This window comes from Vicia villosa, linkage group LG4 (genome assembly GCF_029867415.1).
Source record: "Vicia villosa cultivar HV-30 ecotype Madison, WI linkage group LG4, Vvil1.0, whole genome shotgun sequence".
Taxonomy (NCBI): domain Eukaryota; kingdom Viridiplantae; phylum Streptophyta; class Magnoliopsida; order Fabales; family Fabaceae; genus Vicia; species Vicia villosa.
Window position 1 is genome coordinate 151562603 of NC_081183.1, and position 20053 is coordinate 151582655.

The window sequence follows — 20053 nt, forward strand, 5'->3', positions numbered from 1 at the left end:
TTGACGGGCAGAACATATATTTTGAACTTTAGTGATGACATTTCCAGAGCTTTTCGTACGTTGTGGTCCGCTGAAGTGTCGTTCAACATTAAGGGTTTTGTCTGGTGATGTCTTTTAAACAGGTTACCAACCAAAGATCAGCTGGTTCGTAGAGGTATCCTGTTAACAAATTCGGATCCGTTCTGTGTTTTTTGTGCAGGGGAGGTGGAATCGTTATCTCATATTTTCTTCGATTGCTCAGTAGCGAGGAGGGTGTGGAACAATATAGCACTTTGGACAGGCTTGGATCTGGTTCATGAGGAGATTCCTTGGAAAAAAATTCTTCAGTAGGGTGCTTTAGCGAGATCGTCGAAAGTCAATAGAAGAAAGGAGGGGCTGGTATGGATGGTTGTGGTAAGGGGCCTTTGGTTGAGGAGAAATGACATTTATTTTTAATAGTGGAATTTGTAATGTTAATGATATCACTTGGGAGATCAAATTGAAGATTTGGAGATTGTCGTTTTTCGGCGAAATTGCTTATTCCAAGTGTAATTTCTACGACTTTTGTAAAAACCCGTTATTTTACTTAAGGTAGATTTCAGTTGGTTAGTAATTTCTTTGTTCCGAACTTTTTGCTCCTCTTTTGTAAGCGGGTTCGAGTACCCCTAGTACTCGTTATATAATATACCTTGCTTATAAAAAAAAAAAAAGTTTTACATAAGTAGCTTAATGGTTTAATGGTCTAGGGTTTGAACCCTCTGGGGGAACATTTTTTGAAAGTTTTGGTAAGCTTTGACTTTTATCATTTATCACTCAAATAATTAAATAATAATTAATCTATATAAAAATTTAAAAAAATAAAAAATGAAAAGCCATTTTTGAAAGATTTGGTATGTTTTTGCTTTTATCATTTAACGCCCAAATAATTAAATAATAATAATTAATCTACGTGAAATTTAAAAAATAATAATAGTAATTATAATAAGTCTGTCATGTAAGTAACGTTACGTTAGCACATCAACTTTTTTATAGTAAAAAATTATTTATAATAAAAAATTGTCGTCAGGACTAAAAATAAACGAAATTCAACCTAAAAAAACTTGAACAAAATAATAATTTAAGGATCAAAATTAAAAAGTCGTCAACTTACTTAACCAAAATACTATTTAAGTTTTTTTTTTGAATTACGACTGCAATACAAAAGGTCAATAAGATAATAGCATCCTTCCAATTTCAAATATAATAAATAGTCCAAAACAAAATTTAAAACAAGTCTCCCTGTCCCCATTTCATTTAAACGAAGCAAGAAAACAATACCCACTCATTTCAATTTTTCAAAATACCCCGCCCGTTAGAACACTCTCTGTTCATCCACACACACACATCACCACCATCCCAAATCCCCAAAGCAAAACCCTAGAAATTCCATTTCAACATGAACCAGTATCACATCTACGAAGCCATTGGTCGTGGCAGATACTCCGTAACTCAACCCACCTCTTTCTCCTTTCATTTCCATCTTCAATTCCATCTCTCCATCGATCTTACTTTTTTTGTGTTTGATTTCGCAGACCGTGTATAAAGGTAGAAAGAAGAAGACGATCGAGTATTTCGCAATCAAAAGCGTTGATAAATCTCAGAAAAACAAGGTTCTTCAAGAAGTGAGTTACCGAAATTAGTATTGTTAATTAATTATTGATAGCATTCATTATGTAAATTTTCACAGTTTTCTACCAGATCTTGAGCTGTATTGTGTTTATGTGCGAAAACTCACGAAATTACTTTTTTTACTCTTCTGTAGGTTAGGATTCTTCACACTTTAGATCACCAAAATGTGCTCAAGTTTTATTCATGGTGAGGACTGTTAAATTCTATTCAATTTGTTTGATGTGAATGTGATGAATAAAATAATTCTTACTTACTAAAATAAGGAGGATTTGAAAATGAGGAATTCTTATTATTAATTGTGCGTAAATTACTTTGTTCGAACTCGGTTCTTAAGTTTTGTATATTTATGCTTTTTTAGGTATGAAACTTCTGCTCACTTATGGTTGGTCTTGGAGTATTGTGTGGGTGGGGATCTACTTTCGATCTTACGGCAGGTATTTAGTATTTCACTGCATGTGTTTTGGAATGGGAGATTGTACTTGTTGTTACTCTCTTTTTAATGCTGATTATGAAGATGAATTTCAGGATATTCAGCTTCCTGAGGAATCTGTTAATGAGCTTGCTTGTGACCTCGTCAGAGCTCTGCAGTATGTTAATTTCCCTTTGTTTTCCCTTAGTTTAGTTGTATTGTATTACTCTTGTTATGCATTGAAATTGGATACTCCTTTCTCAGGTATTTACATTCAAATGGAATAATTTATTGTGATTTGAAACCATCAAATATTCTACTAGATGAAAATGGTCGTACAAAGGTGTCAAATTATTCACTCTCTTTCATTGTTGATTGGATTAATTTAGTTAATTTCCCTTTTGTTAATATGTGTTGAAGTGTGTACTTATTACTTTATATTACTTTATTGATGCAGCTCTGTGATTTTGGATTGGCCAGAAAGTTAAAAGAGATATCGAAAGTTCCTTCTTCATCGGTATGCTTTACTAACTCTTGCAATTTTGGACATCAATATTCATGTATTGATAGACCTCTACTCAACTATGGCTGTCACTTTTCTACTGAAACCAAATAATGTGTTAATACATACTATGTCTCTTTACTTCTTTCTGCAGTTGCCTCAAGCAAAACGTGGAACACCCTCTTACATGGCTCCGGAGCTTTTTGAAGATGGCGGAGTTCATTCTTATGCTTCTGATTTCTGGGCTCTAGGCTGTGTGCTATATGAGTGTTATACTGGGAAGCCTCCTTTTGTGGGTAGAGAATTCACGCACCTTGTAAAATCCATCATTTCAGACCCGACTCCACCTCTCCCTGGAAATCCAAGTCGACCTTTTGTCAATTTAATTAATTCTCTGTTGGTCAAAGATCCAGCCGAAAGAATACAGTGGCCTGAGCTTTGTGGTCATGCCTTTTGGAAAACCAAATTCTCTCTATTGTCTCTTCCTTCTCAACCTGCATTTGATGATATGATAGAGCTTCATGCTAAACCATGCTTATCAGAACGTAATGGAGATAAGTCTTCTCATAACAGAACCCCTCCCAAATATCGTGAAAAAGACACGAAAGGAGTGCTAAAAAAGGACGAAAATTCTGGTTTAGGATCAAGGGGCATTGAGACACCAACAAGGGCAACACCAAATAGTCACAGAACTCAGACAAAGGGATCTGGTCGAGCAGTTGAGGTCAAGCAGAAAGATTCCAATATTAAAAAAGGTTTGAATCTTTTGAGACTTTCAAGAATAGCAAAATCAAATTTACAAAAAGAAAATGAGAAAGAAAACTATCGTCGCCCCTTGCCCAATGGCTCTGAGAAGGATGCAGACGTTAAGATTGAGAACACTGACATGGAACTTGATTTTAATGAGAATAGTGAAGAGGATACACTTGAAGAAACTGATGGTTCTGAGCACACACCTGTGCCCAATGAGAAAATGGAGAATAGTTTTCAGAATCAGGGAAAAGCAGAGGACACTGAAAATGTTATTCACCGGTTGGACACCTTATCTGTGACTACTCCTGCCTCAGACGATTCAAGGTCATTCGATCACGAGTCAACTCCTGACCGTTCTGACATATCTGCTATTTCTCCAAGTGTAAGCCCTCTAGTGAAAAAACATAGGCCAAAAGAAGATTTAGGTTCTGGCCTTGACTCAGATTCTTCAAGATCATCAAACGACAATTCCCAGGTTATTTGGCATCCATCTGATCTCTCAGTCAGACCTGTAATGCCCAGCAGAAAAGTTGACAAAGGCTCGGAAGCCATCCCTTCACTTCCTTTTGAGGCGTTGCAAGCACCTGATTTTATCAAAATGCCTAAAGAGCAATTGGAGGCAGTGCATAACCGAATTATAGCCATCTTGAATGGGAATACTAGCATTGGAGAAAAACAAAATGTGGTTAGGTACCTCGAGATGTTGAGCAGTAATGCTGATGCAGCCAATATCTTGACCAATGGGCCAATAATGCTCATTCTCATAAAATTGCTACGTCAATCTAAGGCATCAGCTTTACGTGTTCAACTTGCTTCACTGATTGGTCTGTTGATCAGACACTCTACCTTTGTTGATGACAGTTTGGCTAATTCTGGAATTCTAGGTTCACTGACGGATGGCCTTAGGGACAGACAGGAAAAAGTAAGAAGGTTTTCTATGGCTGCTTTGGGTGAGTTGCTATTTTATATATCTACCCAAAATGCTGACTCTAAAGATAACACTCCACTTGAATCTCCATCGAAGGACAATAGGACCGCACATGGCTGGCAGGTTAGCTTCTAAGCTTGTTGCATGTAAAGTTTATTGTCCATCTGCCTATGCCATTTGAAGCTTGAGTTCTGTAGTGATTTGGCGTGTTTGTGTGTGCGCACGTGTGTTTACTTCCACCTATTTTTATTTTCTTTGTGAGCATTCAAAGTTCATATTTTTCTAGAGTTATCTTATTTTCTTCTGGCTGCAGGTTCCAAATTCATTAATTTCCCTTGTGACAGCGATATTGAGAAAAGGTGAGGATGATATAACTCAGTTGTATGCATTGAGAACAGTTGAGAATATTTGCAGCCAAGGAGGGGTCTGGGTGGGACGTTTCACCAGTCAAGATGTTATTAATAATCTCTGCTATATCTATAGAGCGGCAGGGAAACAGGAAAGCATGAGGCTTACTGCAGGATCATGTTTAGTACGCTTAGTTCGCTTTAATCCTTCTAGCATTCAGTCTGTTATAGAGAAACTCTCATTCAAGGATCTAGCTTCTGCTCTTGTCAAAGGCAGTCCGCGAGAGCAGCAAATTAGCTTAAATCTTCTTAACTTAGCAATGCTTGGAAGTCATATGCTCACAAATGTTGGAAGATACCTTATACAACTTTCAGAGGATAAAAATCTGATCCCAAGTCTTTTGTCCCTTGTTGAGCAGGGTAGTGAAGTTTTAAAAGGAAAGGCACTTGTTTTTGTGGCTCTCCTCTGCAAGCACGGTAGAAGGTGGCTTCCACAGTTCTTTTGCAGCCATAAGTTACTCTCAGTGGTGGATAGGCTGGGAAAAGAGAAGGATGCCTTTGTGCGGCAGTGTTTAGTTGCATTTCTGCATATTGTGGCATCTACTATTCCAGGTTTACTGGATATAATAACAGGGGATATCCAGCAAATGATGGGAGGAAGGCGCCATGGACATATCTCTTCCCTTACCGGCAGATCTGCTCCAAAAGCCAATATTAATTTGTTTCCTGTTGTCCTTCATCTTCTTGAAAGTTCAGCTTTTAAGCATAAAGTGGCGACACTTCCAGTACTACGGCAGTTGGCGAATCTCATTAAACTCGCAGAGGCACCGTTTCAGGTCAGTGACTCAGCCGTTAGATCTTGTTTACTTTTAATCCCATGCTTTCCTGAAATCATGAGTTCAGTCAGAGCTAAGCTGCAAAGTTTCATTAGATATTAAGTGTGCTAAGATATAGTCGATAGATAGTCTACTAATGAAATAAAAGGTGTATTTTAGAATCTAAGGGTTGACCTCAAATCTCACCAAAAAAGAGTGTTGATCTCAAAGTAAGTATTTGATATAATTAATCAGTGAGATGAACTTACTTCGAGAGTAACTTTTGTTAAGTTACCGGGCTTAATAACTTTTTTGTAAACATTAAAGTTCATCAATCCAACTGTTGAATATGGTAATATTATCTTAAAGATCATGCACTCCAAATTTTAAATTAATCGAATGCTCATGGCTATGTAATCTTATCACCACCTTTTGTATTTTAAAAAATAAACTGTATGTTAAGTTAAAATTATTTGATGAAGGATCAAATAATTTTTAAACTTCATAAAAAGTTGTAGACTTAATCTACTCAATAGAAATTATTAGTTTGGCAGTAAAAATGCTGAAATTTTATGTCTACAAAGTATTATTAAATTTATCTATGAAAATAGTTTTTCTACTTATAATAAATTATAAAATTTGTTAATTTTTGGAGAAATTGCACCTACTCTGCATGAAATATACTACTTAAGTGACATACACCCTCTTTATCCTGTAGATGATATGTACCCATCAATTACACCCACCTCTCTATTTTCTTAAAATAACAATAGGCCTAAAAGACTAGTGTAATTTTCTCAATCAATAAGGGTGGTGGTGTTTAATTTGAAAAACCGGAGCATGTTTCTCATTTGAGCATACCTCAAGAGTTGTGCACGTTATACGTTAGTATTTTAAAAGAAAATAGCTCAATCAAAACAGAAAGTGTTCTAATATCTAATACACTGCCTGCTAAATTTATACATATTGTTTTGCAATTTATCTCTCTTAAATAGCTGTTTTGGCAATTATTTTACCAATGCTATCATTGATTAGGTCATAGTGTTAGTTAGATGGCAGCTGCGACTTTCAGTAGAACAAGTTATACTTTTAATTGACAATTGATATCTGATGTTGCTGTCTTTGTTTATTGTTTGGCTTTCAGGGAAGAGATGACTTCCAAATAACCCTTCTCCGAATTTTAGAGTCTCTCACGGAGGAATCTTCTGTGATCCTTGGCAATCCTGACATTTTCATTCGTGAAATCCTCCCTAGTTTGACAGTTCTCTACAAGGGTAACAAGGACGGTGATGCCAGATTTTTGTGCCTTAAAATCTTTTTTGATGTGATGATTATTCTCTTGAGTGAACCAATTGAAGAAGAGCAAAGACTGAACGATCTGAAGTTCGTATCGAATACACATTTTCTTCCTCTCTACCCAACCTTGATCGAAGATGAAGATCCGATTCCTATCTTTGCACAGAAGCTTCTTGTCATGTTATTAGAGTTCAGTTTTATTTCAATTCCAGACATTTTACACCTGAAGACAATATCACAATGTTTTGAGTTCTTGCTTGGTGATCTGTCAAATGCAAATGTGAATAATGTTAAGCTGTGTCTTGCTCTGGCTTCTGCTCCTGAAATGGAGTCAAAGTTACTCTCCCAATTGAAAGTTGTTAGGAGGATTGGTAATTTTCTTGAGTTTGTATGTGCAAAGGGTATGGAAGATTTGCTGGAACCAACTCTTGGGCTGTGTAGGGCCTTTTTAGCTCGTTCAGTCAGCTGTACAAAAGGCTTCAGATACACAACAGAACCAACTCTCTTAGGCGACTATCCTCCTGAGGTGAGTGGAGCAGTTGACCCCCAGCAATGCATAAGAGATATAACAGACTTTGGAAACAATGTTGGTGTCTTCCTAGAGTTGAGCGCATCTAGGGAAACCAGTATTGCCGATATAGCTTCTGAGTGTGTGATTTTACTGTTCAAGGCCGCTCCTAGAGAAGCCACAACTGGTCTACTAACCAATCTCCCCAAGGTCACTGTGATCCTAGAATCCTGGAGTAAAGGCATCCCTCATTTAACGGTTCAGAGAATGCTTCATGCTTTAGGTTATGCTTGCAAGCAGTACTTATTGCACGCAATGATATTATCAATATCAATACCAGAGATTTCAAGAATTGAAGGAATAGTTTCTGAACTCAAGAGTTCAAGTATCCCTGCCCTGGCCAAAACTGCTGGATTGGCGGCCATGGAGTTGCAGCGGTTACCTCGCTGCATTTGAATTTGAATAATGATTGGTATCATATTATGTCATGTTACAATTCTCATGTTCATTTTTGCCAATATGATTTGTCCTGTTCTTGTTGGCAGAATTTGTAACTTCTCCACTTTACTCGCTTACCTTTATTTTTCAGGTAGAGCATTTTGGTGAATTCCACTCAGGCTTCACTGTGTACTTCTATTTGAATTATGTGTACTCTGTATCTTCATGAAATGAAAAATTACTTTCGGTAATTTAAAAATAGGGCACATGTTAAAAACAAGATGTTATGAGCTCAAATGGAAATTTGGAGCAATAGCATGTTCCTATTTGATAGGGTACCTATATGCACACATGGCCAGAACAACAAATATTTGTCAGCTATAAGAAATCAATGTCATTCAAATCAAAATGATAAGGGAACACACATAACCCCTTTCTTAAAAGATAAAAATGTGTTGCAAGACTAAAGTCAGTATACCCTTTTGTTCTATAATTAACATTATTAACATTAGGGTAACCCTAATTTGTTGTGTCTTAATGACACATGTTAATAAATAAATCAAAAAAACAAAGCTGTATGGCACCAAATATCACGGGTAGAAAATGATTCTTTCTCACCAAACGTCACATGGAAACCTTTTCCATTCTTTGTCTGTTCCTCAAAGAAAAAAACACAACTTTTCCTTATGATGATCCAATGGATTCAACCCAAGTGGGGCCCCTACATGACCCCACACAAGTCTTAAGGTAGAAGAGGGTTGTGAAAGTGATAGGAGCCTGCAAAGCTTCACAGTGTTTGCCAATATAAAGGGTTATTGCCATCATTTTTTTTTCCCACTAAAAGCCTTCACCCTTAGAAATGGCATCATTCAGTTTTTATCTAGTATTAATGATCATCATGGTTTTCATGCCTTCACCTCTCCTTTCATCCTATTCACAATCACAACCTCTTCCTGAACTTCCCACACTTCCCACACTCTCCTCAGATCCTTCTCCATCTTCACTCTTACCTTCCCAAGCTTTGTCACCTGACATTGTTCCACTTTTGCCTTCTTCTGGTGGTGCTTTACCAACTCCTACAGGCTCTGACATTCCCACCATTCCTTCCAATCCAAGTCCTCCAAACCCAGATGACATCATTGCTCCAGGACCCTTTTCTGCATTTGCACCATATGGATCAATACAGGCTGCTTCCAATGCTCATAGAAGTGTAGTCTTTGACAGAGCCATTACTGTTTTTACATGTTTAGCAGCAGCATACCTTTCTTTGCAGTAAATGATTTGTGATGTGCCATATTCCACTTTCTTGTTTGTTAATTTTTCATTCTTAGTACCTTGTAGTATATGATGATTACTATAATGAAACTCAGTTTCTTTCTCAAATGCAATTTTTGTTATGATTTATGATTTCTACTGTTGATTTCTCATTTGTAATTATTGAGGTTAGTTTTCTTTTGTTTTTCCTTTATGTTAAAGTGTTCATCTTTTCTTTCTAATGAGAGGCCCATAATTGAACTTTTTAAAGTGCCTTTTTGCAATTCCAGCATCACTATGCTCATTAAAAGCTGAAAGCCACATTGAGTGCATGTTTAGATTTCAACAAAATTACGACTTAACGGTATCACTGTCATTATGTCAAACTCGCCGAAATTCTAAAGATGCATTCAGATTGAAATGAAAGAGTTGCTACCAGCTCTGTCAGATTTGTATGCCATGAACTGAGTTGAGGTGGGGTGCCAATGTCACATGGTTGAAGCAAAAGCAAGTACTCATTTTTTTCATGTTAAGACTGAAGTGCACGTGATAGACACCTATTCATCAGGAATAATTTCCGATTATCGACCACATGATGCCCAATCAAGTGAGAAATTTCAATAGTAATATTAGTACTAATGTTTAGGTAATCATGTTTTGTCTTGTTTTGCTGTCTGTTTGTCTCATTCTTTGTATATCATAATCACATTATTGGCATCAACAGTATTTGCATAAGAAAATGAACTTAGTTTAGGCATGAAAATGTAGTATAAAGATATGTATAATATGAATTTGTGATGCACAAAGTGAACTTCTTTTATGTCAGAAAGAATTTACAGTTTCAACTAACAAATTTTCATTCCAAATATTCGCTTAAAAGATCACAAGGTTCTGAATTGAATCGTAACTTCTATCATAATTTTATTGTAATATTGGCTAATACAGCATATAGAATTTAATCAAAGTTTTTCTATTTTCGACGGACTTCCCATCTTGAGCGGATATAATCTTGTTTAATCTTTCTTGTAAGAGTTCAGGTCAAAAGATTAACACTGAGAAGACATTTTTTCTGCCATATCATTAATTGGTACCAAAAAATGAAGTAAAACAGAACAAGAAATATCTTTATTAATAGAAACAAGGGCGTTGAACTTTGAAGTAGTGAACACATGATTATCTCAAAATAGCAAATACTTGTGACTTATAAGAGCAAATTCTGTTTAACATGTAAAGAAAGAGACATAAGTTCTACAAAATTAAGATTAAAACTAACATTATTGTAATCCTAATATGGCCCAGAAAAGATCTAGCAGTTACATGAAGTTTAATTAAACCGACACGCCAAATATCATATAGCAACAAAACAAAAAGACACTCCAAAATGGACATGTTAAGTCCTCCTCTTAGCTGGTTTAAGCCTTGGTCTCAAGAAGCTTGTCGATCATGTCAGCAGCTTCTTGGACAGTGGTGATGCTCTGAGCACTTTCTTCTTCCACGCTAATGCCAAATTCTTCCTCGAGTCCCATCACAATCTCAACCTGTACAAAATTTGAAATGTCAGTCTAAATAATCGAGCAAAATACCATAGAATGTAAACCAAAAGGAAAAAAAAAAAAAAAGACATTGTGTTCTGATATGTATCAAATATCCGCAATTAGCATGTCATTTCAGCATATATCTCAAGTGTTATGGGTAGTGTGTGAGCTGTGAAGTAAGGGTAATGGAGACAATAATGGTGAAGTAACTAGACTCAATTGACAACCAATGGCATTTTACCAGACACAAATTTGTAGACTTTAGAGTAGAAATCAGTGTTGTCAGATAGTGGCTATGGCGGCACTATAGCACTATAGTATACTAGTCTACAAATTACTAATGTTCTGCGATATGCTATTTAGTACATAGTATGGTTAAATAATGGCTATATTGGAGCTATAGCACCTCAGAGTAGAAGAATTTGAATGAACCCTTAATTTTCAAGATATGCAATTGGCAACATTGGTGGGAGCTATATAAAGCATGCTAGCATGCATGTTGAGCAATAAACAGTGTAGTTTTTTTTGGGTCTAATAGCCTAATGTCCGGAATTTCACCCCTTAAAGGTGAATAAGTGGGGTGTCGCGGGTTCGAATCTACGCCCCTGCAAACGGATGTCCCTGCTCAGCTACCAACTAAGTTGTCTTATCCTGTTTATTGCAGTACAGTATGCAGCAAGGACTCGGGAACACTTGTTTTTATACTAATGCATTATAGCAGGAAAAACACAAACAACAACAACAACAAAATCACTGACATCAAGACATGGGTATGTGTGAGTCCGTCCCACAATAAATAGATAAAGTATTCAACGTGGTACTTAAGCCACAAGGCTGTCTCCGACCTAATCATGTGCTTAAAAACCTAATAATTTGTGCTCTCATTGGCAGTTGGATCATGGAAAGGACTGCCTATAGGCTAGTTTAAGGTGTTCCCCTAAATACCGATACTCTAGTAAAGCCGTCAAAAAGGAAAGGGCTGCCATCGGGTCAGTGCTTATTGAGTGAAAGCCGTTGTGAATGCCAACTCTTAAAGAGTAGGACAATGTTAGAAGTCTCACATTGAGCAAATAAAAGTGTTCAATATGAGACTCCCATCGGTATGCATAGTTCAAATATCAAGTAGCTAGAAGATACAATCAACTAAATCAGGTACTTTGAAAGGATCTCAAAGTTCTGATATTTTCAAATGATTAAGTATAACAAATTAGCAATTTTCCAACACAAGAATTTGTATATAAATTTAATTATACCGTGTCAAGAGAATCGGCTCCAAGAGCAGCAAATTTAGACTCTCCGGTAACATCCGTACCGTCAGCCAGAGCCAATTGCTTCTTGACAATGTCACACACCTTCTGCACAGTCTCTGGTTTAGCCTGCACAAAATCAAACTCCTTCAATATCACAGATGTTCAGGATCACAACTTCGTTAGAACATCCTAGTATCAAAAGACACTAAACTTTTACTAAATTAACCTCGAAAACAAACCTACACTAAAATACACAAAATAATAACAACCTACACAATCCAAAAGAGAGAAACATACAAGTTTATGATGGATTAAAATCATACCGCACATGTAACTTGAAACCGAAGCCCTCTTGGTTGAAAAGTAATAGATGGAAACCTTGCACCCTTAATTGAGAATGAAACTGAATTTGGACCAGAGATCCTGGTACAAGAAACCTGTATTGATTCAACCGATCCATTAAACAAGGTTGAATAAATTGATGCGTGAGAACAATAAGAAAATGAAAAAAGTGCATACCATGGATTTGTTGGAGAGGAGGGACATGGAGGTTCCGGTGATGGATGCCATTGGAGAGAGAGAGATCTGAGATCTAAAGAGGGACGGAGGGTACAAAGTGTTGAAAATGAAATGATACAAAAATGAGTGGAAAAATAGTGAGGAATGTATTTATAAGTAGAGAGTGTTTTTGGTTTGGTTGGGTTTTGTTGTTGAGGTTTTTATGTTTGTTCAACTTCGCTTCGATACTTTCGAGGCCGGCACGTGTGAGAGTTAGTATTGTTGGGTTTAGTTGTCAGATTGGACACTGAAAACTTTATTTTGAGGTAGGTTTTGTTAATTAATGTGTTCAAATATGATTTTCGATCTCAAAATAATTGATTCAATTTGTGAAGAAAATAGATTTTAGTAACTTGATTAAATAGAATTAAAACACTCATCCTCTTCTTGATTTGAGGGGATGTGGCCGGTTATTACACTCATCCTAAAGACACAATTTCAGAGGGGATGAACAACAACACCAATCGACAATCTCTCTTTCATCATCGAAAGAATATGTTTGCTAAACACATTATTGAGTACTAGATCTGAAAGGCTATAGAGAAACCACCAAAGTTAGACAATTATGATGAGATCGAGGACCTAAAAGAATGAATGTAACGCGTGGAAATAATCATCGATTATCATCGTGCCAGAAGGGCGGTGAAGCGCAACTTATTTGTATTGACTTTCAAAGGATTATTCACGTCGTGGTTCAACATCTTAGAAGGGAATTTCATTAACTTTTGGAGAAATCTGTGCAATGAGTTCACAATGCAATTCAAAATACAAAAGGTGTCATCCTAAAATGATTTTCGTTCTTAGTGGGATCCACCGGAAGACAAAGGAAACATTACGAAAATACATTGGTCGGTTAACTAAGGTAGTCGTGGAAGTAGGGGTAACTAACGATGGTCTGAATTGTTGAATATTTGTGAAAGGGCTAAGGATGAACGGTATGTTCTACGAAAATTTAGGACTAAAAGGCGTGGGGAGTGTGAGTGATTTCCTCACCCAAGCCCAGACTTACTTTAACTACATAGATAGAGATGTGGAAAAGAATAAAGGCTCGTAGAACCCAGGGAATGGGAGACACTAGGGGCAAAGAGGACGAAGATAGAGACGTAAATAGAGGGATACGCGTTATATTTTTACCCTACTTTGCTAAACACTTCGAGGGACAAGATTTTGCATGAATGCTGAAACACATAATTTAAAGAGGTTGGGGTGAAGTACCCCCACCCAGTGAAAGAATGTGCTTGAAAGGACAAGTCAAAGTTCTTCAACTTCTGTAAAAGTCACAAGCATAACACTGATGTATGAGTTCACTTAAAAGACACAATTAAGAAACTTATTATCAAAAACTTGTGACGCCTTCGAAAGACTTTGCCTGGACTCGGGCCACCTCAAAGCTTTTTAAGCCTCGTTGGAGGAATTCTCGAGCAAACAAGTACATATAAAGGGTTACATCACCTTGAAGACCATGTTCAATATGGAAGAAAGCACAAGGATGTTCAAGGTAAGATATCTCATCATATACGCCCATTCTTCATATAACAATCATATAAAAACATGATTTTAACCTCTTAGGAACTGCCTTGTCCACACTATACTTGTGCATGAATTACCCACTGCCAATGGACGTGTCAAAGTTATCTAGGGTGATCATGAGACTGTTGGGAGATGTTATCATGATAGTTTAAAGCTAAAGAATGTGACTATGTTTTTAGCCCATGCCCAGCGCCCAGATGCCGAAGAAATGAATGTTGTGGACCTGAAAGCCAGAAGTAGTGCCCCAAGAGAATGAGATGATGCCTCTAAAATATTAGAAGTTAGTCACTCTATTTTAGATAAGCATGGAAGTGTCAAGTGAAAAGGACATGGCGAGTTCGTTAACTTTGTTATGCATAATGTCATGTTTTTTAATTTAGGTTATCAATTAGATTAATTACACCGAGGTATCACCTATGTTGATTGTATACATTGTTCCAAAGACAACTTTTGTTTAATAAGGTAAGACTTTTTTCCTCTGTGAGTGCGTAGATTTTTAATGAAGCGCCCCATGTTTCTTTATAAATTTTGATACACTTCTACTATTATTTTGCATGAGTTGATGGCTAGAGTTTGGAATCTTAACAAAGTCGGCCAAAAGACAATGAATTATAATGGATCCTCATGCAGGAATCCTTGTCGCCCTGGTGGCAATGACGTATTCTGGATCCTCATTAAGGAATCTTTGTTGCCTAAGTAGCAATGACTTATGGTGGATTCTCATGGTGGAATCCTTGCCGCCCATTAGGCAATGATTATGTTGAATCAACATGAAAGAATCTTTTTCACCCTAGTGGTAATAAATCACATTGGATCCTCGTGCAGTGATCCTTGTCGCCCAAGGGGATACCAAAAATTGATAATCCTTAATGGGGAATCCTCGCCCCGGGGAAATATAGTGTTGGAAAACTTGTTTAGGGTGTTCGAAAACAATTTACTCAAGAAAAATAAGTACAAAATTGCAAAGATAAAAAGGGTTCCTTAAGGTCAAATATGTCATTAATGAATCCCTAAGGGAAATAGTACAAGATAAAATGCCCATGAGGGCATAGTTAATCACTACATAAAGCCTCTGAGGGAATGGTTACAAAAAAACCCCAAGGTAAAAAACAACAAAAATCCAAAATTGTGAGTTCACTAACCATCTTCTTGGGATAACCTTTCTCATGACGCGACTTCCTGGTGAACAACATCCTCCTGCATTAGTGCTCTTAGGTTTGATCTGAATGGTCATATCAAGAGATGGATCAGACACCTGCGAAGAGACACCTCACATTTGTCCATTATCTAGCCATCCCATACTGCCTTGAATAAGTTTGTCTCGTTCAAGTCTAGGCCAGGTTAAAGAAGGGTTATCTGTATTTTTACCCACTCAAAATATTGGTTAGATGTTTCCACCAATTCTTCCTTGAGGTCATACGGTTCTCCTTCCAACTTATCCTTGAAATGAAGGGCTTCCTCGAGGTACTCCTTCAGGCTTTTCTCAGAAAAAGCCTTGGACGCGACCTATTTTAGGTTTTTTAAGTGTCACCTTTGATTGCTTCTACTCATCCTGCTCCTTGATCAACTTTTTTACTATTTCTTGACCTTGGGTCAGGGATTCCTTGGCCATAGAAATTTTGGCTTCAAGTCGCCTGCAGTTTTTGCACGATTCTTACAACGAACTCGCTCTATCAGAATGCTCATAAGCATATAATTATCCACCATGTCAGATAGCTTATGAGGCTTTATCCACATGATTTCTTGGAAGTCGTCGGGAAAATATTCATGGAAGCGAATGTGAGTGTCAATGTATTTTATTGCATTAAACATGGAATCAATCTACAATAAAGACTGATGGTGCGGGTTAGCCCAAATTGGTGAGCTAGTGTGTTGTTCGCCCTATTCATCCTCTTCGAGGATTACAATGGTGTTGTCCTTCGAGGTCGATAAAGAGCTTCCGCTTTGGTTCAAGGTTTTAGAAAGGTGAGTATCAGTAAGGGCATTCCCTTCGAAACCTGTCTTGCTTCATTTTGTTATTAGGCCACCCTTATGGCTTTTTGTACTATCAGTTCAATTCTCTTGACACTCCACCTTTTTTATGGCCAGACGATCTCTCGTCTTAGCGGATGAAACAAACGACATCTATTTTTCAAACAAATAAAAATTAGCTATAAATAATCAAGCAAGTAAATAACCTTAACAGATTAGGAATATATACATCACCTAACTTGTGCAGGTATTCATCGATCTTGTTGTCCTTTCCCTCATATAAAAGAACCATTATATAGGAACTCGTAACTTTAAATTCGTCCCAAAAATGAATTATCTCCCTCTCAATATTGGTGAGGTAATATAAGTTAAGCCAATGATCGCCATTGGGTCCTTGGTCCAAGTCAATGGAAAGTGATGTGCGCAATCTTCCCTAGTTGTGACCATGGAGGGGCCATCTTGATCACTAACTTTCATAAACCTATCTTTCCAACTTTCAATATGACTGGATTAGGCTTGAATAATGTCTTCCCACACAGGAAGCACAAGGTCACCCAACTGCCTTTCGTATCAGTCATAGTACTATAAAAGGAAAATAATATCCCTATGGTAAGGTTGAAATCCAATCACCGACATGTAATCTCGAAGACCCTAATAAAGGCCCAACTGTTTGGCTAAATTTGGGAATGAATGACACTTGTAGTCGCTAAAAGGGAATCAGAACCCCTAAATTTTGAACAACATGAAGGTGCGTATAGAAGTAAGGGTTGTGCGAGTCAGGTAGGGTGGCCATGTTGACCCGCTCCCCCTCTACAAACATTTCCAAAATAACATCATCCTCGTCGCTAGAGCTGGAGAGGTTGATATGCCGCCGAAAGGAGACCATAATCTCCTCACAAGTGTATTAGGTCCCAAAATTTTCAATGCTTGTATACCTAATATCGTTAGCCGCCACTATTTGCTGAGAATTTCCTGTGAAAGAACAAGAAGAAAGATAGTCATTATCACTAGAATAATTATTAGTGCTCTCGTAACTCCCAAATACGCCTATTTCTAAGAGCCTATAGTCGATTGAACCATCTTCCCGTTTAATATTCCTCATGCAAAGCAGATATACTTCGGGCCATTATTTACTATTTGAAATTTCTATCACCTTAGCGCTCTCATTTAAATCACTAATGTTTTACATTAGAGAGGCAGGGGTTAGAGTGAGAAAAGGATGATTGAAATCTAAAATTTGGTGTGAATAAAAGGGAAGAGAACCCTTATTTATGATAAACTATAGCTCAAAAAGGAAAATGATTCATGGACTCTTTATGCTCATATCAATTATGCACATCAAATAATAAATTATGTAGTGTAAATATAAAAAGATTTTGAACTATGTCGCCACTAATCGATTCTAAATCCTAGTAATTATGTGGCGTTACAAAATAGATAATCAATTAACCATAAATTGCTAATCGATTATATAGTGTAAACTACACTCATAAAGTATTATTTGAGCTAGTAACCAACTAGCTATTTGCAAAAACATTTTCTGGTGGTTTTAACAAAAACAAGAAGGCTCTCAAAAATGTTTGGTGAGTGTGTAAGAGTGGCCTTAGTAGTTTATGAGTTACTCTAACACTTTTACAATACTTTGGTCACTAAGACATTGTGTTAAGCGTCCGACAGACCACCCAAGCTTTCCCACTTCCTCTCTTTCATAACTTTTAAGTTTCAGGTTCCAGCTCTAAGTATTCCCGTGTTGCAATCCACCTCTTCCCATCGATTCTTGTCTAAGCGATTTCCATTAGCTATAAGCACGAGCTAATCTATATGGCATACAAATGATGCAATAATGCACTAACTCAATAGCAATATTGAATGAATACTAGAAAATAAAAGGAGATAAGAGGAGAAGAAAATATACACATAGATATATAGTGGTTCGAGTTTCGTCCAACTTTGCCTATTTCACTCTTCAATGGTTTTAAAAACCACTGGAAAACGATCATGATCTTCCACTATTTTGATAAGTTTGATACAAGCATTTTGATTACAAAGAACTATCACACAATAATTTTTTCTGTTGACGCAGACACCCAAACTCCTAACAAAAATAAGACCTCTAAAGATCTTGATCCAATAACCTTTCTATCAAAATAACTTGCTCCAAGTATTTGTGTGTGGAAATCCACCTGATCCCATAAATTTTTTGTTTAGGTGATTACCATTAGCTATAAGCATGATCTAATCTATATGGAATAGAAACGTTGCAATAATGCACTAGCGCGTTAACAATATTTAATGAATATTAGAAAATAAAAGGAGTTAAGAGAAAAAGAAAATATACACAGAGATATATAGTGGTTTGATGTCCGTCTTTGCTTTGCCTACTCCAATCTTCAATGGTGTTAGAACCACTGGAAAATAATCACAATATTCCACTATTTTGATAAGTTTGATACAAGCATTTTGATTACAAGGAATTACGACACGATAATTTCCTCTGTTGATGCAGACACCCAAACTGCTAAAAAACAAGACCTCTAAAGATCTTTATCGAATAACCTGCTCTAAGTATTTATGTGTGGTAATCCATCTGATCCCACCGATTTCTTGTCTGAGAAAATTCCATTAGTTATAAGCACAATCTAATATACATGGCATACAAATAATGCAATAATGCACTAGCACAATAGTGATATTTAATGAATACTAAGAAATAAAAGGAGATAAGGGAAGAAGAAAAGATACACGTAGATATATAGTGGTTCGGCGTTCGTCATCACTTTGACTACTCCACTCTTCAATGTTGTTAAAGACCACTAGAAAATAATCATGAACTTTTACTATTTTAATAAGTTTGATACAAGCATTTTGATTACAACAAACTATCACACGCTAATTCCTTCTGTTGACGCAGACACCCAACCTACTAACAAAAATAAGACCATTGAATATCTTGATCTGATAACCTTGTTATAAAAAATAACCTGCTCCAAGTAATTGTGAATGGAAATCCCCTTGATCCCACCAGTTTCTTGTCTGAGAAAAATGTCGTTAGCTAAGAGTTAATTAGACAAATCCAACGTTGTCTACGAGCAATCTTTCTCCAACTCCACCAAGGATGGATAACTCCAACTCCATCTTACGAACAGTAGATACTTGATATCGCCAAAGTCTTCCATGGAGTATAATGAAAATTTCTCCTTGATAGATAATAATAAAGACCAAACAACATTCGAGTAATGACATATGCACCTATTATAAACAACAAAATTCACACAAAGACATTAGATACCCATACTGTACCACTAGTCTCCCTCAATAATCAATCTTCATAGGTGAAGGTCTAGAATAACATAAAATGATTAAGGATGAAGATGATGCATAATGTCAAGCTATCTAACAAAAACTCCATTTCACAAGGTGTTAGTCAAGAGATTAGATGTATGTGAATGAAGATTACACACACACACAAGGTTCTCTCTAATTTTTGGATGAATGAGTCTTTGTTATTAATTGATATCATGAGTTGATTAATCATGAAAAACACCACAAGATTAATCAACCCACTGTCTCTAATTCATTGAAACAACAACAAATTGCACAAGAACACGATGCAACAAAAAGAAGTAAATCTGACATGGATTAACACTCAACATGTTGTTATAGAAAAGAAGAGAAAAATTAATGGTGCTAGGAATAAATACACTACAATAGAGAAGGGAAATTAACATTTTGTCTCTATGGATTTTTGACTTCATAGAGAAATCTGATTTGAATTAGGATTAAAACTTGATTTGAGTCACATGAGGTTGTGATTTGAATCAGGTTCATTTGGTGATTCGAATCAATTCATCTAGAGGAAAATCAAAATTTTCACATGGTTTTTTATTCAAATCAAAATGAACACTTTATTTGAATCAAGTAACTCTACATTTTTATCTAAGAGCTCTAACTTGTGATTCAAGCTAAACCTGATGACACGACAAAATAGCAGTTTGTTAGGCTAAAAAAGGAACACTCTCATGGATCAAACACTCTAATTTATTGGTACAATACTAAAATAGCCAAAACGAATACAATACAATTCAAACGTGAACATAATACAAATACACAAATATTGAATGCTAAACAAATTACAAATACGCAAATAAAGTTTAACAAATACATTCAAATTGGCAAAAACTTCAAAACAAGTAAACAATACCATACAATAACGTGATTGCACTTTCAAATGATATATCACATGATCAGAATCTTGGTGAACCTCTAGAATCATCTCAAGTTCAACTTAAAAGGTCTAATAGATTAAAACAAC

At 36.4% G+C, this 20053-nt stretch overlaps 3 protein-coding genes across 3 annotated transcripts; 2 read left to right on the forward strand and 1 right to left on the reverse strand.

Annotated features, from left to right (window-relative positions):
* Positions 1-1254: 1254 nt before the first annotated feature.
* LOC131595523 (serine/threonine-protein kinase RUNKEL-like) lies at positions 1255-7896 on the forward strand. The gene is made up of 10 exons (XM_058867883.1): positions 1255-1462; positions 1551-1640; positions 1781-1833; positions 2006-2081; positions 2173-2234; positions 2321-2399; positions 2514-2573; positions 2713-4362; positions 4553-5422; positions 6546-7896. The coding sequence occupies exons 1-10, from the start codon at positions 1415-1417 to the stop codon at positions 7659-7661; spliced, it is 4104 nt and encodes a 1367-aa protein (XP_058723866.1). The 5' UTR covers positions 1255-1414; the 3' UTR covers positions 7662-7896.
* A 548-nt stretch (positions 7897-8444) lies between these two features.
* Positions 8445-9653, forward strand: LOC131595524 (classical arabinogalactan protein 25-like). Its single transcript, XM_058867884.1, has one exon. The coding sequence runs from the start codon at positions 8503-8505 to the stop codon at positions 8917-8919; it is 417 nt and encodes a 138-aa protein (XP_058723867.1). The 5' UTR covers positions 8445-8502; the 3' UTR covers positions 8920-9653.
* Positions 9654-10070: 417 nt separating this feature from the next.
* Positions 10071-12378, reverse strand: LOC131595525 (acyl carrier protein 1, chloroplastic-like). The gene is made up of 4 exons (XM_058867885.1): positions 12202-12378; positions 12006-12119; positions 11686-11808; positions 10071-10435 (listed from the first exon to the last, which is right to left on the reverse strand). Exons 1-4 carry the CDS (start codon positions 12250-12252, stop codon positions 10310-10312), a joined length of 414 nt encoding a protein of 137 aa, XP_058723868.1. The 5' UTR covers positions 12253-12378; the 3' UTR covers positions 10071-10309.
* Positions 12379-20053: the final 7675 nt, after the last annotated feature.